Source organism: Dermacentor silvarum, chromosome 3, assembly GCF_013339745.2.
Source record: "Dermacentor silvarum isolate Dsil-2018 chromosome 3, BIME_Dsil_1.4, whole genome shotgun sequence".
Classification (NCBI taxonomy): Eukaryota; Metazoa; Arthropoda; class Arachnida; order Ixodida; family Ixodidae; genus Dermacentor; species Dermacentor silvarum.
The window spans coordinates 144,333,976-144,356,580 of record NC_051156.1 but is presented as its reverse complement, the minus strand read 5'-3'; the positions used below and the strand labels follow the sequence as shown (position 1 = coordinate 144,356,580).

The following is a 22,605-nucleotide window of genomic DNA, read 5'->3' as shown; positions in this document are numbered from 1 at the left end:
GGAAAGAGAAAGGGCACGGCTCGTGCCGAGTAGAAATAATGACGTGGTTTGCGCTGGTAAGCGTACTATCAGATCACGATACACCGTGATACATAAAGTGGGCAGAAGCATGTTAATGCGCTGCGCTGACATAAGAGAAATGGCAGAAAAAAGAAAAAAAAAAAGAGGCGGGTTTAGTGATAGGCGATGTGAACTCAGCTGCGATAGGCAACCAAGGTAGGGCAACAGGAGAAACGTCCCGTGCGTATAGCTCGCCAACTCATACGGGGAACTCATTCGCTTGTATCACGGCTACTGTACTAAACGTTTTTTTTTCTTGCCGTACAACGATGCCTGGATTCCCTAATGCGAATTTTTGTGTACAAATGATATTTCCGACTGAAATTTGCTAGGGGATTTTCACTCATTTGCAATTTCGTAATATTATAGGTAAAGAACATGGATTCATGCTCCTCCCAGATAGTTTGTATGGTCGACGCCGACGAAAATAAGAAGACATGAAATGCAGATTGAAAACTCTATATAGACTGAACAGTGCTTTCTTGCGATATTAGAAATACAATATGGTAGAGAAAAATTATTCTTAAATTTCAGCTTCTTTGAAAGCGTGCTTACCACTACGTGAAATATGAAATTATTTCTGAATGTAGAGAATCGAAGACGGAAATGCATAAACTAGTTTTCAACGCTCAGCAGCACAATCTGAAGTAAATGATTGCCCGGCACGATGTAATTGATGGCCGGGTTAACAAAGTTCCTACAAAATGTCAAAGATGTTTAGGCTGCGACCAAATCAGCGCGTTCCACTAAAACCATAGTGAATTCGAAGACAGTGCTGATGCAGTGACCAGAAGTGGATGGAGTGAAAAAATATTTATTTTTCTTGCACATTGTCTTTAATGCTTACACGCTGCAAAAAGTTTAAATCACGGAGGTTTAAATGCAGCATTTTTTTGTTCTTACTGAACTGCTAGTTTGTTGAAAATTAATAATTCTGAATTAGGTGTCTTTCTCTGGCGATAGGCATAATTAGTGTGCGGCTGCTCGGCTACGCCAAACTGGTCATTTGCTAAGCTGATGAGGTCCCTGTGCGGACCGTTGTAATATTTAAGCATTAATTTAAGTCATACATGCGGCAGAATGCTATCGCACTTTTCATGATCGTTCGTTTTCTGCACCTGACAGACTTGAAACACAAGCTGGCGGGAACGTGACAAGCGATCAATATCGCGAACATCCTCCTGTAGTGTTCGGTTGACGTGAAAAATTGCCTTGCTAGTGACGGACAATGTGCAACGGGCCTTTTGTGCCACAATTCCAGGCAATTTGTAACAACATAATATTGCCATTAGTATCATACTAATTTATTTCAGGAGGTTCCTTCTCAGCCTCTAGTACTATATCTTTATGGTAATAAAACCGAGCATTCCTACTTCGTCGAGCATTCCTACTTCAGCGTCATTGTTCTCTTTAACCGGCAGTGTAGGCAGTGAACCACACCACACCAGTTATATCTTAATTGCATACAGTCACGCGTGTTCTGTGAAATAAAGTACTCTCTGAAACAAAAATCACCTTCCAGAACAAGCCGACGTAGCCAGCAATCGCACATGTGTCCAGGGCGAAGAGGAAGCAAGCACGGATCTGGCAGTCAGACAAATAACTGCGTTAATTCTCTTAAGACAGCCGTTGATAACTGTTTATGCAGCCCGTATAATTAGCCGAAGACATACTTAGTTTACATTTCAATGTGCAATACACATCGAGAATAGGCATGCTAAAAAAGACAATATTTTGCGGCTACCTTTTGAGTAGTAGGAGAGGGCGTCACCTTCAGACACCTAAGGCTTTCCTTTGAAATTTGAGCACAAGCTCTCGTCATATATAGCCATTTTCTTTACATCACGAGTTTGACACCAGTACAGCCGGCGATCTTGCATCGGTCTCTCTCTTATGACCGCGCCTTCAAAAAAAGATGAGTCGCGTGCCAAATTTCTTCGTCGTCCTTTGCTCCTGCTGAAAGCAACCATTGACGCTTGGTGATTGTCATTCCGTGCCGGCCTAGATATTTAGCCACGAACTTGACACTCACTAACGAAACTCTGCAGGCAAAAAAAGAGAAAAAATTGACTGGTAGGTTGCCGGTAGGCAACACTCACCAAAAATTGGTAACAAAAAGCGTTGCTCATAGTTCCGCTCGGGCGCCGGTCTTACAAGTACAGAGACTGACTATTAGAGCACTGCACGGGCCGATTTTCGCGGCCCGGGCCCGGCCCGGGCCCGTTTTTACATTGGGCGGCCCGCCCGAGCCCGATCAAAACGTTTATGGCGAGACCCGGGCCCGGCCCGGGCCCGGAAATAATCTACGTTACCCGCCCGGCGCGGCCCGCCACCCCTTTACCTTAAGCCCGAGCCCGGCCCGAGCCCGGCTCGAAACCGGCCCGAACCCGGCCCCAGACCGAAAAATACATGTTTTTCAGAGTTGAGAAGCCCGAGAATAACTCGCAGAAAGCCCGAGCCCGGCCCGGGCCCGCGTCAAAACACCCGAGCCCGGCCCGGGCCCGCGTCAAAACACCCGAGCCCGGCCCGGGCCCGGGTCAAAAAGCAGACGCCGTGCCCGAGCCCGGCCCGAGCCCGTGAAAAAACTGCTCTACCCGGCCCGGCCCGGCCCACGGGCCGGGCCGGGCCCGGGCTTTCGGGTAATCCCGAGCCCGTCTACTGACTATCCCGAATAAATTTGATGTCTAAGATGGCGGAATTTGGGGCTAGTATGGAGGAATGATGATGATGAAATAAACTTTAATTTTCGAGACGGTGTTCCCGAGCGTTTGAGCTGTGGATCACCCTAGGTGGGAGGGTCCCTCATTCCAGGAATCCTCTGGCCGCGATAGCATCCCGGGCTCTGGCGACAAGACGTCGTTGTTCGTCCAGGGCCGGGGTGGAGATCTTGGCCTCCCACGTCTCGGGGAGGAGGTTCACGTCTTCGGACGTTGTATGTTTGGTAACGGCGTCCTCGGGGCGCCATGGGGCAGTCGAGTAGCAAAAGAGCCAGAGTGTCTGGCACGGCGCAGATCGGGCCGTTGTAGGTGTGTAGTGTTGGGTGGATGCGATGCATGAGGATCCCATGGGTGTACGCATTGCTCTGCAGTCTTCGGAATGCGGTGCTTTCCTCTTTCGTCAGTTTTGGATGATGTGGCGGGTACACCCTGCGTCCCAGTCGGTAGTGTTGGAGGATGGCGTTATACGTGGGGGGTGTTGTCTCCGTTTCCGCTGCGTCACCAGGCGGCCGGGGGTCTCGCGAGGCGGCCAGAGAGGCCCGGTTGACGTGATCGCGGGCCGCGGCGGGTGCCGCTTCGTTTCCCTCGAGCCCCTCGTGCCCTGGTACCCACGTGACGCAGGTGTAAGGGAGCGGAGTGCTTCTTTTCTGCAGAATTTTGACTGCTTCCACCGATATTCGGCCTCTCGTGTAATTGCGTACTGCGGATTGGGAGTCCGTTAAGACTGCGACCGCGTTCGTGCTCGTGGTGGTGGCGAGGGCGATCGCCGCTTCTTCCGATGTCTCCGAGTTCCGCACCCTGACTGTGGCGGATGCGAGTTCTTTGCCTCTCGAGTCAACCAAACTCAGGGCGTAAGCGGCTTTTTCCGGGTATTTGGACACATCTACGTTGCGAGCATCTGGATCGTGCTTGTGGCGTCTTCGAATGGCGTCGACTCGAGAGAGCCGGCGTCCCCGATGATGCTTGGGATGCATGTTGCGCGGTAGTTTGTCGATGCTCAGGGATTCTCTTAAGCATGGCGGTATCTTGACCTTGCGGTCCGCGTCGGAGATGTAGCGTTCTCCGTAGTCGAGGCGCGAAGGACCAATCTGCCCGTCGGCGTGAGCTTCAGCCTCTCGAGTTGGTTGGTTTTCTGGGCTTCCAGCAGCTCTTGGCAGGTGTTATGAGCACCCATTTTGAGAAGTCGGGTGGTAGATGCCACAGGTGGTAGACCCATGGCGAGCTTCGTAGCTTTGCGGATGATGACATTGAGCTTGTCGAATTCGCAATTCTTGAGAGCCAGGTACGGGGTTGCGTACGTTATTCTGCTGGTCAGTAGAGCTTGAACAACTCTCAGGGTGTCTTGCTCCTTTAGGCCACGGCGTCGATTGGCTACTCTCCTTACGAGGTGTGTGAGTTGGGGATTGTGCGTTGGAGCCGTGGGAGCGTGGCGACTCCTGATCCATCTCGGTGCAGGTGCAAGCCGAGTACTCGAAGCGAGGTGACCTTCGGTATTTGGATCCCGTTGAGCGTGACGCATGGGTCTGGATCTTCGCAGGTGGGAGGTCTACACCTCGTGTGTGCTTTGAGTACGAGTAGCTCCGATTTCTCAGGTGCGCAGTGGAGGCCGCAGCTATCAAGGTAGTGCTCGATAACATCAACCGCTTCTTGAAGGCAACGTTCTTGCTTTCCGGTGCTCGTTCCTCGCGTCCAGAGCGTGATGTCGTCCACGTAGAAGGCGTGACGCAGGCCGGGGATGTTTTCGAGAAGCCGGGGGAGCTTGAGGAGTGCCACGTTGAATAGGAGGGGCGACACGACGGAGCCTTGCGGCGTTCCCCTGTTCGGCAGCTTGAATTCCTTACTGCGTAAGTTGGATATCCCCACCGTGGCCGTCCGGCCGGTGAGGAAATTATGGACATAGCCGTAGGTCTTTGAACCGCAGGCGGTCTCCTCGAGGTTTTGTAGTATCGCTTTGTGGCTGACATTGTCAAATGCGCCCTTCACGTCGATGGCAAGGACGCACGACTTGGTATTCTTGCTGAGGTGGTCAATGAGGTCATCCTTTAGGAGAAGAAAGACGTCTTGCGTAGAAAGAAGCTGGCGGAAGCCGAACATGGTGTCTGGATAGTGCCCATTGTCTTCGAGGTGCGATGTGAGCCGGTCGTGGACCATATGCTCAAACAGCTTACCAACGCACGAAGTGAGAGAGATTGGTCTCAGGTTCTCGAGATCTGTGGGCTTGTTGGGCTTTGGTATCATGAGCACTTCCTAGTGCTTCCACGCGGCCGGCAGCTCTCCTTTGTCCCAGCACTCGTTGTAATACCGGAGGAGAGCCGGAGGAGTATGGAGGAAAGAAACAAAAAAAGAGAGGCTAAGACGGGTTTGGGTGCGAACTAGTTGGTGCGGAACATTCATTTTAAAACAATGCCCTGACGTCACGTTTTTGAAGCCGGAAGTGCAGCCATGTTAGTATGCCATCTCCCTTTGGGCCTCCAATCAGGGTTGTGCAGCTCGCCGGAGCAGATGGGCGTGAACTTTGAACTTGCATTATTACTAGCCGCCGGAAGTGTGTGCTGCCGACGCGCGTCAAAAAGCCTATGAAACTTCTGTAGTAGTTTTGGTGAAGTTGACGCGCTCCTGTGTTTTTCCGTGGCACGTTGAAGACGACGATGACGACCCACGCCGTGATTGCTTGAATGTATCTGTTGCTGGCTGACACTCACACTCACAGACCCAAAACATAACTTTCAAGCTTACACACCACACTCCAAAGTCAGCTTTTCTCGTGAACAAGATGTATTGCGAGAAAGACAGCGGTGGAAAAATCTTATCTCACTTTTCAGACACCTAAACCAGCAGCGAAAGCTTCAGGAGCGCAGTTGCTATGGCAACGTTGACATTTGGCGTTCCCGTCCGAGTGCTCCTTTGCAAAAAACAGCACGTGACTTCCGCCACACTTTCTCCAACACACTTTCTCCCAGTGCTGGCCAGGGCCGCTTCTGCGTTTTCCTTCTTCCATGGGAGGTTAGGGAGGAGGTGGAGGAAACAACTTTTGATAGCAAGGACTGGGTCAGGTGAGGGGGGGGGATGGGGATCAGGGGAAAAAGACAACGTTGGGCCCACAGGCCGCTCTAGGTGGCTGAAAGTTCTTGTACTTCAGCGACCCCTATGGCCCAGCATACTATACGGAGTTGGTCTTCCGGCCGTGAGCTGCGCAGAGCAGCCTCCCAGCGTTCCTATCGCTCAGCACCCTGAAAGGGGGGAGTAGGTGTGTTTGGGCAATAACGATATATACGATCAAAGTCGGCTCGCGGACTCGAGCAGAGACGACAATGGGCCAAGGCGCCACCCTGATGAATTGGAGACTGCTTGAAATGAGAAATCAAAGTGCGCATTTGAAGTCGGTGCCAAACGACTTGCTCAGCCTGGGACAGAGATTTGTGACGTGGGGGGTAGCTCATACGGGAATTGCGGTAGTCTAAAATAATTTCATGATATGTGAATAGGCATTCCCACGCCCTGCGAAAGGAAGGTAGACCGTACGCTGCGCGGTTGACGAGTGCTCGGACTTGTTTGTGGGCGGCTGTATTCCCAGCATGTCCACAGTGCGCTGGAACCTATAGGACGGTGACTATGCGTTTGTGAGGAGGGTGAATGGTAGGATACGTTAGGCGGGTGCGTGAATTCGACGCATTGCAATATTACGAATCGTCATTTTTGAGTCTGAGAATATATATTCCGCCTCAGTGTGAACAATTGCCAGAGCAATGGCGGCTTCTTTCCCCTCGAGTTGTTGTGCCACTTCGTCTAAGGTGGCACAACAAAGTGGTTTATGAGCATTATCCGAGACTGCCACTGCGAAGGCAGGACGATGGAAGTATTCTGCAGCATGTACATAAGCGGCTGGGGTCGAAGGGAACTTACATGGAGCGTTGCATGTAGGCTCTCTATTTGGGGTAACTCTGGCTCCGTATACTTCTACAGTCACGTACAGAGACTGGGAACAGATCATGGCAACGTTCAACGCACGACCCATCTCGAGTGAGGCTAGCTTAACAGAGCGTTTTGAGGAATTATAAGGCATTGCCTACGATATCATTGGCCTTAGTGAGGTTAGAAGGACTGGTAAGGCATATACAGTGCTGACTAATGGCCAAGTCCTCTGCTACAGAGGTCTTGCAGGTAAGAAAACTACGGGGTAAAATTTCTAATCCATAAGGATAAAGCAGGCAACACTGATGAATTCTAAAGCACTAATGAGAGCGCAGCAGTCGCCGTTATCAAGCTCAATAGAAGATATAGAATTAGGGTAGGTGCAAGCCTATGCCCCAACTTCCAGTCACGAAGATGAAGAAATAGAACAGTTTTATGAAGATGATCTATTCGCGATGATAAAGGAGCCAATTCAGTAAACAGTAAACTTTAATGTAAAAGTGGGGAAAAGCGGGCTGGTGAAAAAGAAACTAAAACCTAGGGCATCGATTCTAGGAATACTAGAGGAGAGATGTTAGTAGAATTCGCGGAAACGAATAGGCTCCGAATAATGAATACCTTCTTCAGGAAGCGTAGCAACAGGAAGTAGACCTGGAAAAGGCCTAATGAAGAAATAAAGAATGAAAGAGATCTCATACTGTCGGCCGATCCCAGCATACTGCCGGATGTAGAAGAGTTTGGTAGGGTAAATTGCAGTGACCACCGGTTAGTGAGGTCTAGGATTTCTCTCAATTTGAAGAGAGAAAGAGTAAAATTATTCAAGAATAAACAGGTCAACCTAGACGCAGTAAAGGTAGAAAGAGACCAATTTGAGGCTGGTGCTCGCAAACAAGTATGCAGCTTTAGAACAGGAAGATGAAGGCAACATAGAGGTAATGAATGAAACCGCTACTAGGCTGATCTCATAAGCAGCAATTTAAGTGGGAGGCAAGGCACCAAGGCAACCAGTGGGTAAGCTCTGCCAAGCAACAAAGGACCTAATAAAGAAACGACAAAGCATGAAAATGTCAAACTCAAGAGATCCGATCGAATTTGCTGAACTGTCAAAGCTGATCAACAAGAAGTACGGGGTATTCAAAATTGTGAAGCGGTCAAAATTGAGGAAGCAGTTGAATATTGACGCAGCATGAAATCAGTTAGAAGAAAACTTGGCATAGGACAAGGCAAGATGTATGCATTGAAAGATAAGCAAGCTAATATCATCAGCCATTTTGATGACATAGTAAAAGCAGCGGAAGTATTCTATACTGACCTGTACAGTGCCCAGAGCAGCCAAGCTACTTTCATTGCAAGTAGTGATGAACAGGATACAGAGGTTCATTCTATAACTAGCGAAGTTAGAAGGGCCTTGCAAGACATGACAAGGGGAAAATCTCTTCGAGAAGATGGAATAACAGTATATTTAATCAAAGATGGAGGATATATCGTGCTTGAAAAGCTTGCGGCCCTTTATACGGAATGCCTCACAACTTCGAGTGTACCAGAGAGCTGGAAGAACGGCAACATTATACTGATCCATAAGAAGAGAGACGCTAAAGAATTGAAGAATTACAGACCCATTAGTTTGCTTTCAGTATTGTATAAAATATTCACTACGATAATTTCCAATAGAATCAGGGAAACACTTGACTTCAGCCAACTAAGAGAGCAGGCTGGCTTCAGAAAGGGATATTCTACGATGGATCATATACATGTCATCAATCAGGGAATCGAGCAATCTGCAGAGTACAATCAACCTCTCTATATGGTTTCATAGATTATGCAAAAGCATTTGATTGAGTAGACATACCAGTAGTCATATAGGCAATGCGTAATCAAGGAGTACAGGGGGCATACGTGAATATCTTTCTAAACATCTGCAAGGATTGCACAGCAACCTTGGTTTTCCACAAGAAAAGTTGAAAGATACCTATCAAGAAAGTAGTCAGGCAAGGAGACACAATCTCTCCAATGCTATTCACTGCATGCTTAGAAGAAGTATTCAAGCTCTTAGACTGGGAAGGATTAGGAGTGAGGATCGATGGAGAATATCTCAGCAACCTTAGGTTTGCAGATGACATTGTCCTATTCAGCAACAATGGAGACGAATTACAACAAATGATTGAGGACCTTAATCGAGAAAGCGTAAAAATTGGGTTGAAGATGAATATGCAGAAGACAAAGATAACGTTCAATAGCCTGGCAAGGGTACAATAATTCAGGATCGCCAATCAGCCTCTACAGCCTGTAAAGGAGTACATTTATCTAGGTCAAGTACTCATAGTGGAGCGTGACCATGGGCAGGAAATTTACGGAAGAATAAGATTGGGTTGGAGTGCACACGGCAGGCTACCACTGTCGTGGAAAAGAAAAGTGCACAATCGTTGCATTCTACCGGTGCTAACATATGCAGCACAAACTTGGAGGTAAACAAAGAAGCTCGAGAACAAGTTAAGGACCGCACAAAAAGTGATAGAACGAAAAATTTTAGGCCTAAAGTTAAGAGAAAGGAAGAGACCGGTGTGGTTAAGAGAGCAAATGGGGATAGCCGATATTCTAATGCGTAGACTGGATAATCGGTGGACCATTAGAGTTACAGAATGGATACAAAGAGAAGAAAAGCGCAGTCAAAGACGGCAGAAAACTCGGGGGGGGGGGGGGGGGAGTGATGAAGTTGGGAAATTTCCAGGTGCAAGTTGGAATCAGCTACCTGAAGAGAGAGATAGAAAGAGAGAGAGGGAGAGATTGAATAAACTTTTTGCAAAACAGCACACGAGTGTAGGTAGCTTCTCCGTTTTGCAGTGGGTGGTCCCCTCAGTCCCGGAATCCAGCGGCCTCAGGTGCCCGTCTCAATCAGTTGACCAGCTTGAGCTAGTCCGTCAAGTCAGAGCTGGACAATGCAGTTTCCCATTGCCTTGTGGTGGTGTGTTAGCTGTGGTATGTTTGAGGAAGCCTATAACATGTGGTAAAGCGTTGCGTATTGATGAAGGTGCGGGCCTTTATAGCGCAAGAGAGGGGTAATTGGAGATTGCAGAGAGAGAGAGAGATTGCTATATTTAGGTCCACAGAAGCCTTGGTCCTGCAGTGTACATAAATATAGGCTGATGATGATAATGACGATTATACAGAGACCTATGCAGCGTTTCAGACATCTGATGCAACACTGTGGACGCTACAGAGACTTGTTGCAGCGGCTGCGTTCGCACTTGGATACCGTTCGATGTGTTTGGACCGCCATTGCGCGCAGTGTTTTTTTATATGGGCTCACTATTGAAGGAGACAAGTTTTAATCCTTCGAAACAAACGCACTGCGGTATACGGCTGCTAGTGCGTTGTTGTAAATCCGATTGATCTTTGTTGTTCTTTTCGGGTTTTTTATTTGCAGCCCATCGTGAGGAGCCTCACGTGCATTCTAGCGCGACCGAACGCCGTTGGCGCGAAGCGAAGCTTGGAGTGATCGCGAGAGTGATAAAGTTTCATGACAGAACTTCCTGCGCTGCTTCTACGGCATTGCACCCGATCGTCTAAAATACTGTGTAGTTTTCAGTAAGGTTTTAAGCGATCAGCAGCACCACCAGTTCGACGCCGTTCATTAATACGTGTGCCGACTAGTGCGCATGTCACGTCAGTAATATAAACAAGTATTTATTAGAGCAAAAAACAGAACGCCGAAGCAATTGCCTCAGGGATCTGGCAAACACGCTTATACTGTTCACTAGAAAAGGATAAGGTGTGCAAGGATCGCGTAGAAAAGACGCAATCTGGAGCCCGATCCCTATGGCCACCGCCATATTTTGTCACGTGAAAGCATCCGCCATAGAGTTCCTTCTGGTGAGCGATAGCTCACATGCGTACAATAGCCGCGGCCGCCGCAGGCACGGTACACACAGCCGCTATTTCAGCCATTACAATGAGGAGAAAATGCGTTGACGACGCATAAATTTATCCGTCATGTTCTGCACTGAAATCTTATGGTGTGGAAGGTTGGCAGATGAAGGCGACGAATGTAGCCTGTTGTTTGCTTTTACTTTTAATTTTCTTGATGTCGTAGTTTCTTCCAGCGGAAACTTGTAAGGCTATTAGTGCCGTGCGCCTGTTCTCGCTGTTAAGTGTATGCGCAAAAACCGCACTGTATGCACTGTAGTCATAGAATAAAGAACCAACTTTAGAGAAGGGGAACTGCACCTTCCACAGTGGTACGAAAATAAGAAGCGGCAGCGCACGGAAATTACGTAGGCATAAGACTGATGGCGCTGTTCAAACAGGAAGCGGAAATGTAGTTTTTTTTTAGCAAAATTCAATATGGCCGTTTTTTACCGGTGGCGTACGCTGGTACGCGCCGCGCTCGCCCGGTTGGCTTTGCGGCACGCCTCATTGCCTTGGCTGCCACGTAGTTTTTGCGTTCTAATTGCCAGGAGACCAAAGAGCCTCTACTGACGCCCATAAAAAGAAGCCACAAGTGACTGAACGGAACGTGCGACTTTATTGGCAGAATACAAGCAGTGCACCTTCTCGTACAATGAGCAGAAATAAAAATTGCATGTCGAGATACGCTGGAATCATTAACGCGAGCTCGTAAACGGCTCACTTCCGTCGTCGCACATGGCGGTCTGGTAACGAGCGACAACCAGCAATGCAAGCAGATTGGACAGTGTGCCACCTGTTTGCACCGACAGTCGCCGTTGAAGATGAGCAACTTGCATTGCGAAGCAATCGGGTGACGCCGGAATCTGCTGCCGCAGCCAGCACAGCGACATGGACTACCCGGAAATTTAACGTTATCTCCGTTCCAACCTGCACGTTTCTTTTTTGTTATTTTGGGGGCCGCGAATGTGTAGGTCACACTTGGTGCCCCTCTATCTTTCAATATGGGCATGGTCGGTTTCGTGGTCATCACCTTCGGCAGCCCCTTTGCGGGCCTTTCAACTTCACACACATCGGACCATGTAAGCATGTATGCTGGTCTAGGATTACCGCAAAAAACACACGAGACGAAGAAAGAGATAACACGAAGCTGTACTGACAACTGCTTATTTAATGAAACGAACGCCGAACTTATATAGATCAGACACACGTGTGCACCCGAAAAGCAACGATTAATCCAATAAAAACAAAGAGCGACTTTCAACAGGGTTGCGATACAAATGCTAAGAGAAACGCTTGTAGACTACCGAGGCACCTAACACGTGTGTATTTTGTGCACAAACACTAGTAGGTCAATCGCTCTTGCGTGGTGAGGACGTAGCGCTCACTTGCACGCTTATCGAAGTTCAACATTCCGCGATATTTTGTGCCAGCAGTGTGGCCAGCAGTGTTGTACTGCTGTGTTGTCGCTGCAGATGGTGTTCACCTGGAAGACATTGCCGGTCATTTCCGTTAATTTGCTATCCAGCGCTGACGGTTGATACTGTACTCACCTCACAGAAAGGTGTGTATAATGGACGGTTGTAAACACGGGAAGTACTTGTGCTGCTGTGGCGGATGTTGCTCGCACAGAGCCGCATCTCCCACCTTAATGTCTCTGTCATAGCTCTTGCAGTTCCCAAGATAGCACGTATTCTATGTGCTGTTGGATATTTTAATTAAATAGCCGTAGACGAATCCGGCGTCTCGGTTTTTAGAGTGGTCGGTGGAGGCTCCCAACTCAGAAGGTGTTCTATGGTGCCGCGACTGCGGCGGCCCCCGGTGCGCCGTGCGCAGACTGTTTTCTATAACCATTCTATAAGAACAAATCCGTCGATCAACTGCCACACGCTACTCGTTCTTACGTTCCCACAACTGCAGAATATGAACTAAGAATGTTGACAGTATTAACGATGATTTTAGTGAAGAAAATTTTACATGCGAAGAACGTCGATTAGGAAATGCAATTCTTGTGTGATTTGTCACCGACGTGTTTGATAAAGAAAATAGTTGACATTTTTTAAGAAAACGAAGACATGCTCCTGCGCTGATCGCTTCGAGGCAACATTGTCCACTTCTAATGTACATATATGCAGCCGCTTATGCCCAATAACATTTGGAACAAACAACAACCGTGTGTTGCGTGCTTTTTGCCTGTCGCATTTCTACTGCGATGACGAGTAGCAGAACGTATTCTCTAAGTATTCACGTACGTGGACTCTTCCTCACACGGGCTTTAGAGCGTGTCATATCAAGCTATTCAATTTGTATATGAGAATGCAAAGTTTGTATGCTGACATGAGTGTGTGACCAGAAAAGTAATATCAAGAGAGCGTTCGTATTTTCTGGTGATTCTCGGTGCTGTATAAAATAATTAAATAGCACATTTTCGCACTGATTTAAAACAAGTTTTATTTCATAATGTTGAGTCCGCCATGTCTTGGGATAACATTTGTTGGGATTTCGTGGATGACTTCTGTAATAAAAAAACAAGAGCAGAGGAATAAGCACGCATTAGGTTAGGAGCTGTATATGAAGGGCCCTGGCAGATAATCGGCAGAAGTAATGATTTGCAGAAGGGCTATGTAACTCTTACGAAAAATTTTCGATGTTCTTACCTTAGATTATTTATGAAGTTTTGATACAGCATAATACGCAAACAGAATAAAAGAAATGAGAAAGCGCATATCTGGGTTCAAGCAAATGGCTCACCATGAAATGTGCTATAACTGGACCGTAAACACCCGTAGTGATATGCCCCGTCAGGTGTCCCATTGTATGGTGTGTTGCATGCCGTATTCTTTATAAGCTGGATAAATGACTGAGAGCTAAATTCTCTAGCATTTCGCAGGAACAATCAAAGCTAAGGAGCAGATTACATTTCATTCCTGAAATTTCCTATTCTTATCAACTCAAGCTTTAGTGCATTGTATGAACGATACTTGTCTAATTCTCAGATCTATATAAGGGCCTTCATAAGAGCTCCTTAAATACCACATATAGTAACGTATACGTACATTACTTGTGCACTAGGGTAGAATAACCGAGACCACCGAGACCTTGTCCATAGCTCAGGCCATAGCTTCCAAGTCCGTAGCCATAAGCTGGGGCACCTGGGGCACCAACTCCGTAGCCGTATGAAGACAGAGAACCAAGTGGGGAGCTGTAAGCTCCGTAGCTGGCAGGAACTGTGCCAGAGTAGCCGTAGGGATAGCCGGAGTAGACGGCAAACGCACAGGTGGCCAGGGCCAGGAGGATGCAGGTACGGATCTGCAAGAGTACAAGGGTAAAGATGCTTGCTTTAAACTTGGGGTGACAGTAATGTTAAAGAAGTCTGGATACCTGGTACATAATTTGACAACACAGCGTGAAAACAAAACGGGACGGAGGAATGCACGCACACGAATTACTGGGTTGCAGCTGTGCAGTTTCTACTACTGTGCACACCTGATCTGCTGCACAGATGCCGAAGATTAAAAATAAGTTTGTCTAGGAAACAGATACAGAACATATAATTAGAATATCTACCCCACGGTGCATCGGCAGAAGATTGGTTACTTTTATCTGTGAAAGTTGTAAAAACGAGGCACCTTCATATTGCGACTATACGTGTTGAAACAATAGTGCCAATTTCCAGACCAAATAAACATGTTTCAAATAATTCTTAAACACGTTCTATTCGGAGAACCATGCGGTAAAATTTCTACGACATACGAACAGCATCATTATTTTCATTGAAGCAAGTGGCAGATTCTTTCTATTTACCACGTTAAGGCCCGCTTCGTCACTAAAATCTGAATAAGCTGCAATGTATCTGGCGGATTTGTACTAAATTTATTGGGCTGTTGCTTTTCAAGAAGACCCTCTTCGTCCCACGTTTAACAAAAACGTTGTATGTGTTTTGAACTGCCACATTTTCTTAGGTTGTCATTGATTTTGGTTCCGGAATCTCCAGTTGGCTTCATTAAGACTCGTGTAGCTCACTATTATATTCTTGCTTAACGAGAATATAATAGTGACATTTGAAGACATTTGATATACAGGTGATTCCAGTGTTAAATGCAAAACACACAACTATGGCATAAATTAACTTTTCTCTCTGTAAAGAGTGGGGACTGCAAGGTTTGTGGCAGATAAAAAGCATGAAATGGTGCTTCCTGTTCTCTGCTTGGTGCGTAGTACATTCACGGGCCCCAGCAACTGTACGACACGCAAACTATCAGTTCACTGCGTGTTCCTAATAATGTTGAGACTTACATATATATATATATATATATATATATATATATATATATATCGAGAAATAAAACATCTGCTGATGCGAAGGGTAGCTTATTGAACGGTGGCATATATTAGCCACTGCACAGAGGGGGATTGGGCAACATCCCACGTACGTTGGCTTATACGTTCAAGGATTTAGGTTGTTAAAGTGTATTTACTTAACATCTGTAATGACTCACGATACGTGTTTACAACAGATATATGCTCCTGAGGTTAGGCTCTTACTCTGCGGCATCAAAAGAATTCATTGACCTTCAGGAAGTACTGGGTTCTGCGAATCAATATGTAGCTTTGTACCTCCGGAGCATAATAAACCGAGCAGTGTAGCCTGATCATTTGCACTTTGCAATGAGCAATGTGATTTGACACTAGCATAAAAAAGTTGTCGCAGTTTCACCTGAAAGGCGAAGCATCAATTGCGATAGCAACTTTGAAGAGAGCTATACGGAGTAATGATAGCAGCTTTATGAGCTGTATAAACTTGGACATGCAGCAGCACCGGCAACACGCAGAACTGTTGTCGACGCCGCCGGCGTTTTGCCCGCGTTCGCTCAAAATGTGTGCGGCGTTGGTGACTGTTGCCGGAGCCTCTGATATAAATAGGCACTTGGTGCCGCAGCTAAACGTCGCCTCCCTTCCCTGCCCCTCCCCCCCCCCCCCTCCCCCACAGCCTTTCGCGCGTCGGAAGAAGGTACGTTTACTCTACATATATGGTGATTGTAGAGGAGGAAAGAGACGCCTACTTCTGCAGCCCTTAAGGGAGCACAGCGCAGAACGCGCGTTTGTTCTCCGCCGTGCGTTCACTCCCCGTGAAAGCGCGCGTCCCTCGCGCCCTTTCATTCGCACATACAGCGTTCGGCGGCGCGCGGCGACGATTTCATCTCCATTGACGTCATACGGAACCTCACGGCGAGGGCGACGGCGACGCCGACGGCAGAAATCTGCTTTTGAGTGTCCATATAATTGCTATCGCAATAAAACATAACATAAACAGATTGTTATTTATAAATCATCCATATATTTTGTACAGACAGAAGGCCAAATCCACTGAAAGGCAAACTAGCCTATGCAGGAAGTCTACCAACAGTCTATTAAGTGACTGTCTAAATACATTTTTGCAAGGAATATGCATGCTGTTCTCTTTGCGTTCTACGTTTTCAGACCTCTACAATTTTGATTATCAATCACAAGGAGAAAAAAACAGCCACTAACCTTTCCATGTTTCTTTCTTCCGTTCTTAAAAAAAAAGTCACAGTTTCGCCCTAAGGGCGAAGCAATGAATGCGATAGCAACACAGCAATGTCATACGAAGTAAGGTGAGCGGCTTTAATTGGTAGCAACAACACGCAGAACTGTTGTCGACGCCATCGGCGTTTTGCCCGCGTTAGCTCAAAATGCGTGCGGCGTTGGTGACTGTTGCTGGAGCCTCTGATATAAATAGGCACTTGGTGCCGCAGCTAAACGTCGCCTCCCTTCCCTCCCCCTCCCCCACGGCCTCTCGCGCGTCCGAAGAAGGCGCGTTTGCTCTACATATATGGTGATTGTAAAGGAGAAAAGAGACGCCTACTTCTGCAGCCCTTAAGCGAGCACGGCGCAGAACGCGCGTTTGTTCTCCGCCGTGCGTTCACTCCCCGTGAAAGACGCGCCCCTCGCGCCCTTTCACTCGCACATACAGCGTTCGGCGCGCGGCGACGATTTCATCTCCAAATGACGTCATACGGAACCTCACGGCGACGGCGACGGCGACGGCGACGGTGACGCCGACGGCGACGGCGACGCCGACGGCAGAAATCTGCTTTTGAGTGTCCATATAATTGCTATCGCAATAAAATGCATGGCCAATATTTGAAAGGTAATTATTAGTCTGTGAGGGATTTGTATTTTCCAATCTAGGAAACATTAGTGGCGGGGACCATTGTTTATCTCTTAGCATCACAGCTGCATTTGCACAAGAATTGATAGCACAGCAGGAGCGATGGGTCATTTTATTACAGCAACGCGAAACAGTGTTCTAAAAATGTGGTATTCCTAAATAACTGTGATTATAATGTCAAAAGGTGACCAAGGTATGCATCAAAACTTGCCCGGCTCGTAACGCATTTCGAAACTCGGAATACTCATTTCAGAAAGAAGAGGTGAGCAAGCTTGCGTACTTGTTTGCTCTCAAATATATTTACTGTCTGATTTAGTGCATAAAGTACGAATAATTTGTATATCTACAGATCATCTGAATAAGCACTGAAGGTCATTCCCCATACAGACTTAAAAATTAGAAATATTATTTGTTAGTTTTGCCATGTTACCTCTCAAAATACGGAGAATCTTCTGAAAAATATGTCAGGTATGTCGTACAAATGAAAGCTCGCAATAACGCTTGTGCGTTATTTAAACCAACATAAGTCGTATGTTCTTACCATGGTAGAAGGAAGCAGCAGATGTTCACAGTAGCAACTGATGGAGCTACGCATCGAGCGACCGACTTTTATAGTAAGAGCTCCACAATGCGCCACTCTTGTTTTACACTGACTGGTCTACTCTTTTTCTCACGCAAACTTCCACTTGCAAAACTCTGGCGCCTCGTGTGCAATGTTGCCTAATATGTATTAGTTTAGGTTCGGCAGCAATAGTAGCCTAGGCAGTAACTTCAGCGTTACGGATTGCCAAGCAAAAAAGAGGGCTTCGCAAGTTGTTGCGTTGACCGGTAAAACACGCATATGGTGCTTAGCATATTGAATATGCAATTTTATTCCTCAAACTGACATACAGGAACTGTTTGCAGAAGTGCGTGCATGATGGTCATTTAGAGATGCGGTTGACCCTGATCCCTACTAAGAAATGTTGCAAGTTAAAATGGTATACAGAATGATCAATGTTAAGATTGGTCAGGAAGGTAACATATTTTTGCAACGCGGAAAAACGTAGAGGGAGATGAGTTATATCTTGTCATTCTTATTTTCTTGTCTTCGTCTTTTCTTTTTTCTCTGAAACAAAAAGGTTATACAAAATAAAATGAAGTCTGTTTGATTTATATAGCACATAATGGTTTTCAGGTGGCGTGCATACAAAGAAAGTGTAATATCTTCCAGGTATATTTCATTTGTACCGTCACACGAATACATGATAATTTTTTATAAACGTGTAATGTCTGAAATATAAGTTATGTTCATGCTCGTTGCTAGAGCTGCATTATTGTGTATTAGCCACCAAGTTAAACACACCAGAATAGGCAAGAGCTTGAGCAAGAGAAGTCCTTGTTTTGTTATATAAATTGTCACAATATTTGGGTGTGGTTATAGACTATAAAAGATCAAATTGGTTGATTTAGCATCTTGGTTTTCATAATTCCGGTAAGTGAGTAGTTTCTTAATTTTGCAGACAGTACGTTACCCGACGTACTTATTGCATTTCTATTTCAAATTGTGGGACGCAATGCTCGCTGCCCCGGGCCTGGAGCACCAGCACAAGCAGGTAAACCAGGACAGTAAAGCAGCAAAACCACCCGCCTTGGTTGAAGAAAAAGAATCACTCTTTCTCACTGATGCAGGTAATAAACGTTTATTCTCTCTCTCTCTTTTTGTATCTGTCAAAAATTGAATCTCAGAAATTCAATATTTCGTTATGCTTGTTATCTTGCTGCTTCAAACAATATAGTTATTTCTGAAAAAAAAACTAAGTTGAGTGCAACACCAGGCGCTTGACTAAAGCTTGTACTGGAAAAAGAGGCAAAGATGTTCCTTTATCTAAAACTACAACTTCACTCAGTAGTTGAGCAGATCCAATACCGAAGGCTTCATACAAAACTAATTTGTAAATGAAGCGTGGGTACCCTGAATTGTAACACTGCCATTACATCTAAGGATTCATTTCCAGCAGAATTAGTGCCTTACCCAGGAAAAAGCGAAAATAAAAACTCTGGAAGGCTGATTCAGTGCAGTTTGGGTAAATAATTGTACTTTGTTGTGAGAACCGCCTGTTTTCAATTGTATAGGTTATAAAAAGAAATAATAATAGATGGACGTCAAGAATAATATGACAAAACGAGTACATTGAATAAAATATGAAAAAAAAAGGAGCTTCCACTGGTCGCTGTAATGAAAAATTCTTGAGAAGCTGTTCGCATTACCAAGCCACGCAACCCTCACAGATGTATATGTTAACAACTGCATTATTGACAACGAATATGGTCTTGACTGCGTAGTCTGTCTTCAGAAATATTTTATAGAGAAAGTGAGTGCCATACATGACCGGCTTTAAGGCCTTGGCATAAGTTATGAAAATTTATTTTCAGTCCGAAGTGTTCTGACACATTATGGCTGTAATGATCGAATGAAAAATTAAACGTTGTAGAAAGAAACAATCCAGCTGAACACTTACAGTTCTTGCGGAGCAAGTTGATTCAGGTAAGACCACAAAAGTATGCTTTGCATGAAAGAAAGCAATATGCGTCTGTTTACTGAGTTTTGTGTGAAAAAATTGCAAGCACTGAACAATGATAACACCGATGACTTTTCGTGACGTCTGAGTCTGCAATCTAATAAGGAGAACACTTAATATTCTAAGAATACCCTCTTTATTTGTAAAAGCCACATGACCAGGTTTTCAAACATTATCAACTGCATTTAAACATTATTGGTTGTTATTATCCTTGTTCATTGCTCGTAGAGTCACAGTCTGTGGCAATGTTTTCAGGGAAGATCTGGCGGAGGACGTTTGTAGCGTTCCTAAAAAAATGGTAAGTTCTTCGTAGCAAATTCCTCAAATGTAAACCTTGAGAAATGTAGCAGCATCATACAGGCTCCTGGTGTAAAAAGATTGATATTCATGCGGCAAGAAATGTAATTGCTACAAAAAATATGCCAGCTGTTTATCAAGGTGCACAGTGCAACATGTGGTACATAGTGCCTTCAATGCACTAACATGGTTAAGCACCAACACAAATATTTTCGCAATTTACATCACAGGAATAAACTGCTCCTACAAAAACTAAACACTTAAACGCTATGTTTTCGTTCCTCATTTGATGCTGTTCACGTTTTATGAACATGGACGACTCTTGCAGATAAACATATTACAAGTTTTTATCAGTCTATTTTGTTCTATGCTTGTGTGGTAACGCCGGAGAGAAGCGACAACTGTACAATTAAGGTCACGAATGGGGTGTTTAATAACCGTCGCCATCAGTTCTCTTAAAGAGATAGTGTGGGAGCCAGAAGAAGGCCCCGGCGTAGTCAAGAAAATTTCTTACTAGGAAATATGTTTACACCAGTTTATGTCACAGTCGAGAATATCACATTCTCCTGAATAACCTTTAAAGAGGAATTATTCCTAAGTGGTTGTCTAACATCCGAGAATGCTTACATGACTAGTACACGCGAAAGTTAGAGCGCAAGAGTACGAAGAACAAAAATTTGTCAGTCGTCTACATACCAAGCCCGATACGTGTTTTGCCGCCTAACTCGACTGCGCACGTAATGTTGTTTCCTTTCTGGGAGCTTCGCAACAGCACTGTCTCACCGAAAAGACCACGAAGGCTACAATTGTTGCGTAATTTAAACTAATACAGATGAAATAATATTGCCACGAGCCGCCGTACTTGCGCAAATTGAGCGTTGCAGAAAAAGATGAGCACACTACTCAGTTGCAAAACAGAGGCGAGGTTTTGCAGACCTCTCACTATAAAAGCGCTCTCTGTCAGCACGAAGATTCGTCAGTTCCTCCTGTGAACATCTGTTACTTCGTCCCACCATGGTAAGAACTTGCAACCTGCGTTAACTACAATGGAAAAGCTTTGTCTCGAGATATACAAGATATAGTTCCTACACATGCAGTGATTCATTGTCTATGTAGGGCCAGCAGCCAAAAATTCAGAAGCTTTTCACAACCGATGATAACTTTTTCAGGATTCAGTTTCAAGGAACGTTCAGCTGCTTTAAAATTTAACAGATACGTCTGGCTTTGTGTGAAGAAATTCAAACACTAAAAATGTCCTTCCACACGATTCATACGGAGCGTGCCTGTTCATTATACTTCTTTCTGAATTCGGCAGTATAATGAGCTTGCTCTACGACATCCTTAAGGAAAAAAATTTTGAAGGTGCTTTTCAAGTGGTAGCGATTACGCGCACTAGGAGGAAAGTACACTATGTACGCCTGCGACAGCGATCTGCGGCAGTGACGGAAATGTCACAGGGATAGATCTTGCACACCTGTGTCACTGTGGAAGTATTTAGTTACAGTTTGATAGCGCTTTTGATTTCTCGGAGCATATACTGGGAATGAGCTTTCACAAGCCTCAATTTCGTGTTAGCCAAAACGCGGAAGATAAAAGCGGATATGATATGTCCAATTTATAACTGAATGGTTTATTTGGTCTCATGTTGGGGTCTGTTGTAAAAAAGAACTTTGTTTTATCAGCCCAAGCCCAATCATATGAGAATGTGGGATTGTTTTCTGGAACGCTTCTAACTGTGCGAGATTTGCCTCTGTGGCTTTTTCCTCAATTTCTTAGAAAGTTGGCTGCAAGTGCATATTATATAAAACATTTCTAAGGGCTTAGTTCGCTGTCTTATCAGCCGCGCCCAAATGGCTACGTGTAATTTTCTGTGCGATTTAGCGGAATGCCTTATCACTGCTTTCCGCAATTTAATATACATAAAATAGGAATATTATATAGTATATATTCCCCTCGTGGCAATGTGTGTGTGTGTTTACGTATTGTACTCCGTTTAGTAAACAAATTAAGTTTAAAAGACATATGCGGAAAGCCTTTTCCTTTTCCGCTCATGACTTTCTGGTTAGATACTTCCTAGTTTGAACGCCTTTAAGAGCTTGTCCATCCCACACAGTCGGCACAGCAGTCGAACAGTCGAATTTTGAGGAACTCGTATTGCTCATTCACTAACATGCGCCAGAATTCCCTACGCAACTGCCATTCTTTGGGACGTATAGAACGCCCAGTGTTGCAGGAATGGGTAGCATTCCTTTGCAATCGAATGGAACTTACCGCGCCTCTGCCTCTACAATTGTGCCCGTGTACTCTTATAAGCGCATGAAACCTATAATAAATCAAATATTTTGCCTTCATGATACGGGCAATTATCTGGTTTAAATGCGTATGCGGCAGAGGTAAGTGGATTTTCATTTATAATTGTTTTCCCTATAAAGTCGCATACCTTATACTACGAGGAACCCAGTGATTGACGTTCAACCTTTATGCCATTGACAACTTTTTTATCGACGACGTTTTGTTGAGCGCTATCGGTGCGCTTTTATGTACATTGCGTACCCATTAACCATTACCCTTCATCACAGTGAACGTTTGAGATTTCTACCAAGACCTCCCTGTTTGCACTCGTACAGATCCGATTCTGCATCCTCTTGGCCTGGCCACCTGTGCATTTGCCGTCTACTCCGGCTATCCCAGCGGCTACTCTCTCGGCGCTCCTGCCTCCTACGGAGCTTACAACGCCCCACTTGGTTCACTGTCCACGTATGGATATGGCCTTGGCCATGGTGCGCCAGCGTATGGCTACGGTACTGGGAAGCTATGGCTTGAGCTACGGAAGCGGCCTTGGTGGTAGTGGCTATTCCACCCTACTGCACCACAAATGTAAGCGCAGATATATATTTTGCAGCTTGGATGGCTTTTGACTTCGTTTAGACTTTGGCTTGCAACTAGACATATAGGGTTACTA

General features: G+C 45.6%; 1 protein-coding gene and 1 long non-coding RNA gene across 5 annotated transcripts in view; one reads left to right on the top strand and one right to left on the bottom strand.

The window, feature by feature from the left end:
- The window catches only part of LOC119444836 (keratin-associated protein 19-2-like), a 51,280-nt gene extending 33,816 nt beyond the window's left edge, over positions 1 to 17,464 (bottom strand). The window contains exons 1-3 of one of the 2 annotated variants that reach the window (XR_007466047.1): positions 17,327 to 17,458; positions 13,649 to 13,901; positions 12,991 to 13,107 (exon numbers count right to left, since the gene is read on the bottom strand). Coding sequence is in view for 1 of the 2 variants with exons in the window: in XM_049663692.1 (XP_049519649.1) it covers positions 17,327 to 17,380 (54 nt within the window). In the remaining variant the exon portion in view is untranslated. Of the gene's footprint in view, positions 1 to 12,990; positions 13,108 to 13,648; positions 13,902 to 17,326 lie in introns of those variants that run through there. The other variant, XM_049663692.1, reaches the window with a different exon arrangement.
- LOC125944003 (uncharacterized) overlaps positions 1 to 22,605 on the top strand; it is a 51,375-nt gene that overhangs the window by 28,181 nt on the left and 589 nt on the right. Inside the window, exon 4 of one of the 3 annotated variants that reach the window (XR_007466050.1) lies at positions 1,186 to 1,200. The exons of the other annotated variants lie outside the window; for them this stretch is intronic. This is a non-coding gene — a long non-coding RNA (uncharacterized LOC125944003). Of the gene's footprint in view, positions 1 to 1,185; positions 1,201 to 22,605 lie in introns of those variants that run through there. 3 annotated transcript variants of the gene reach the window in all.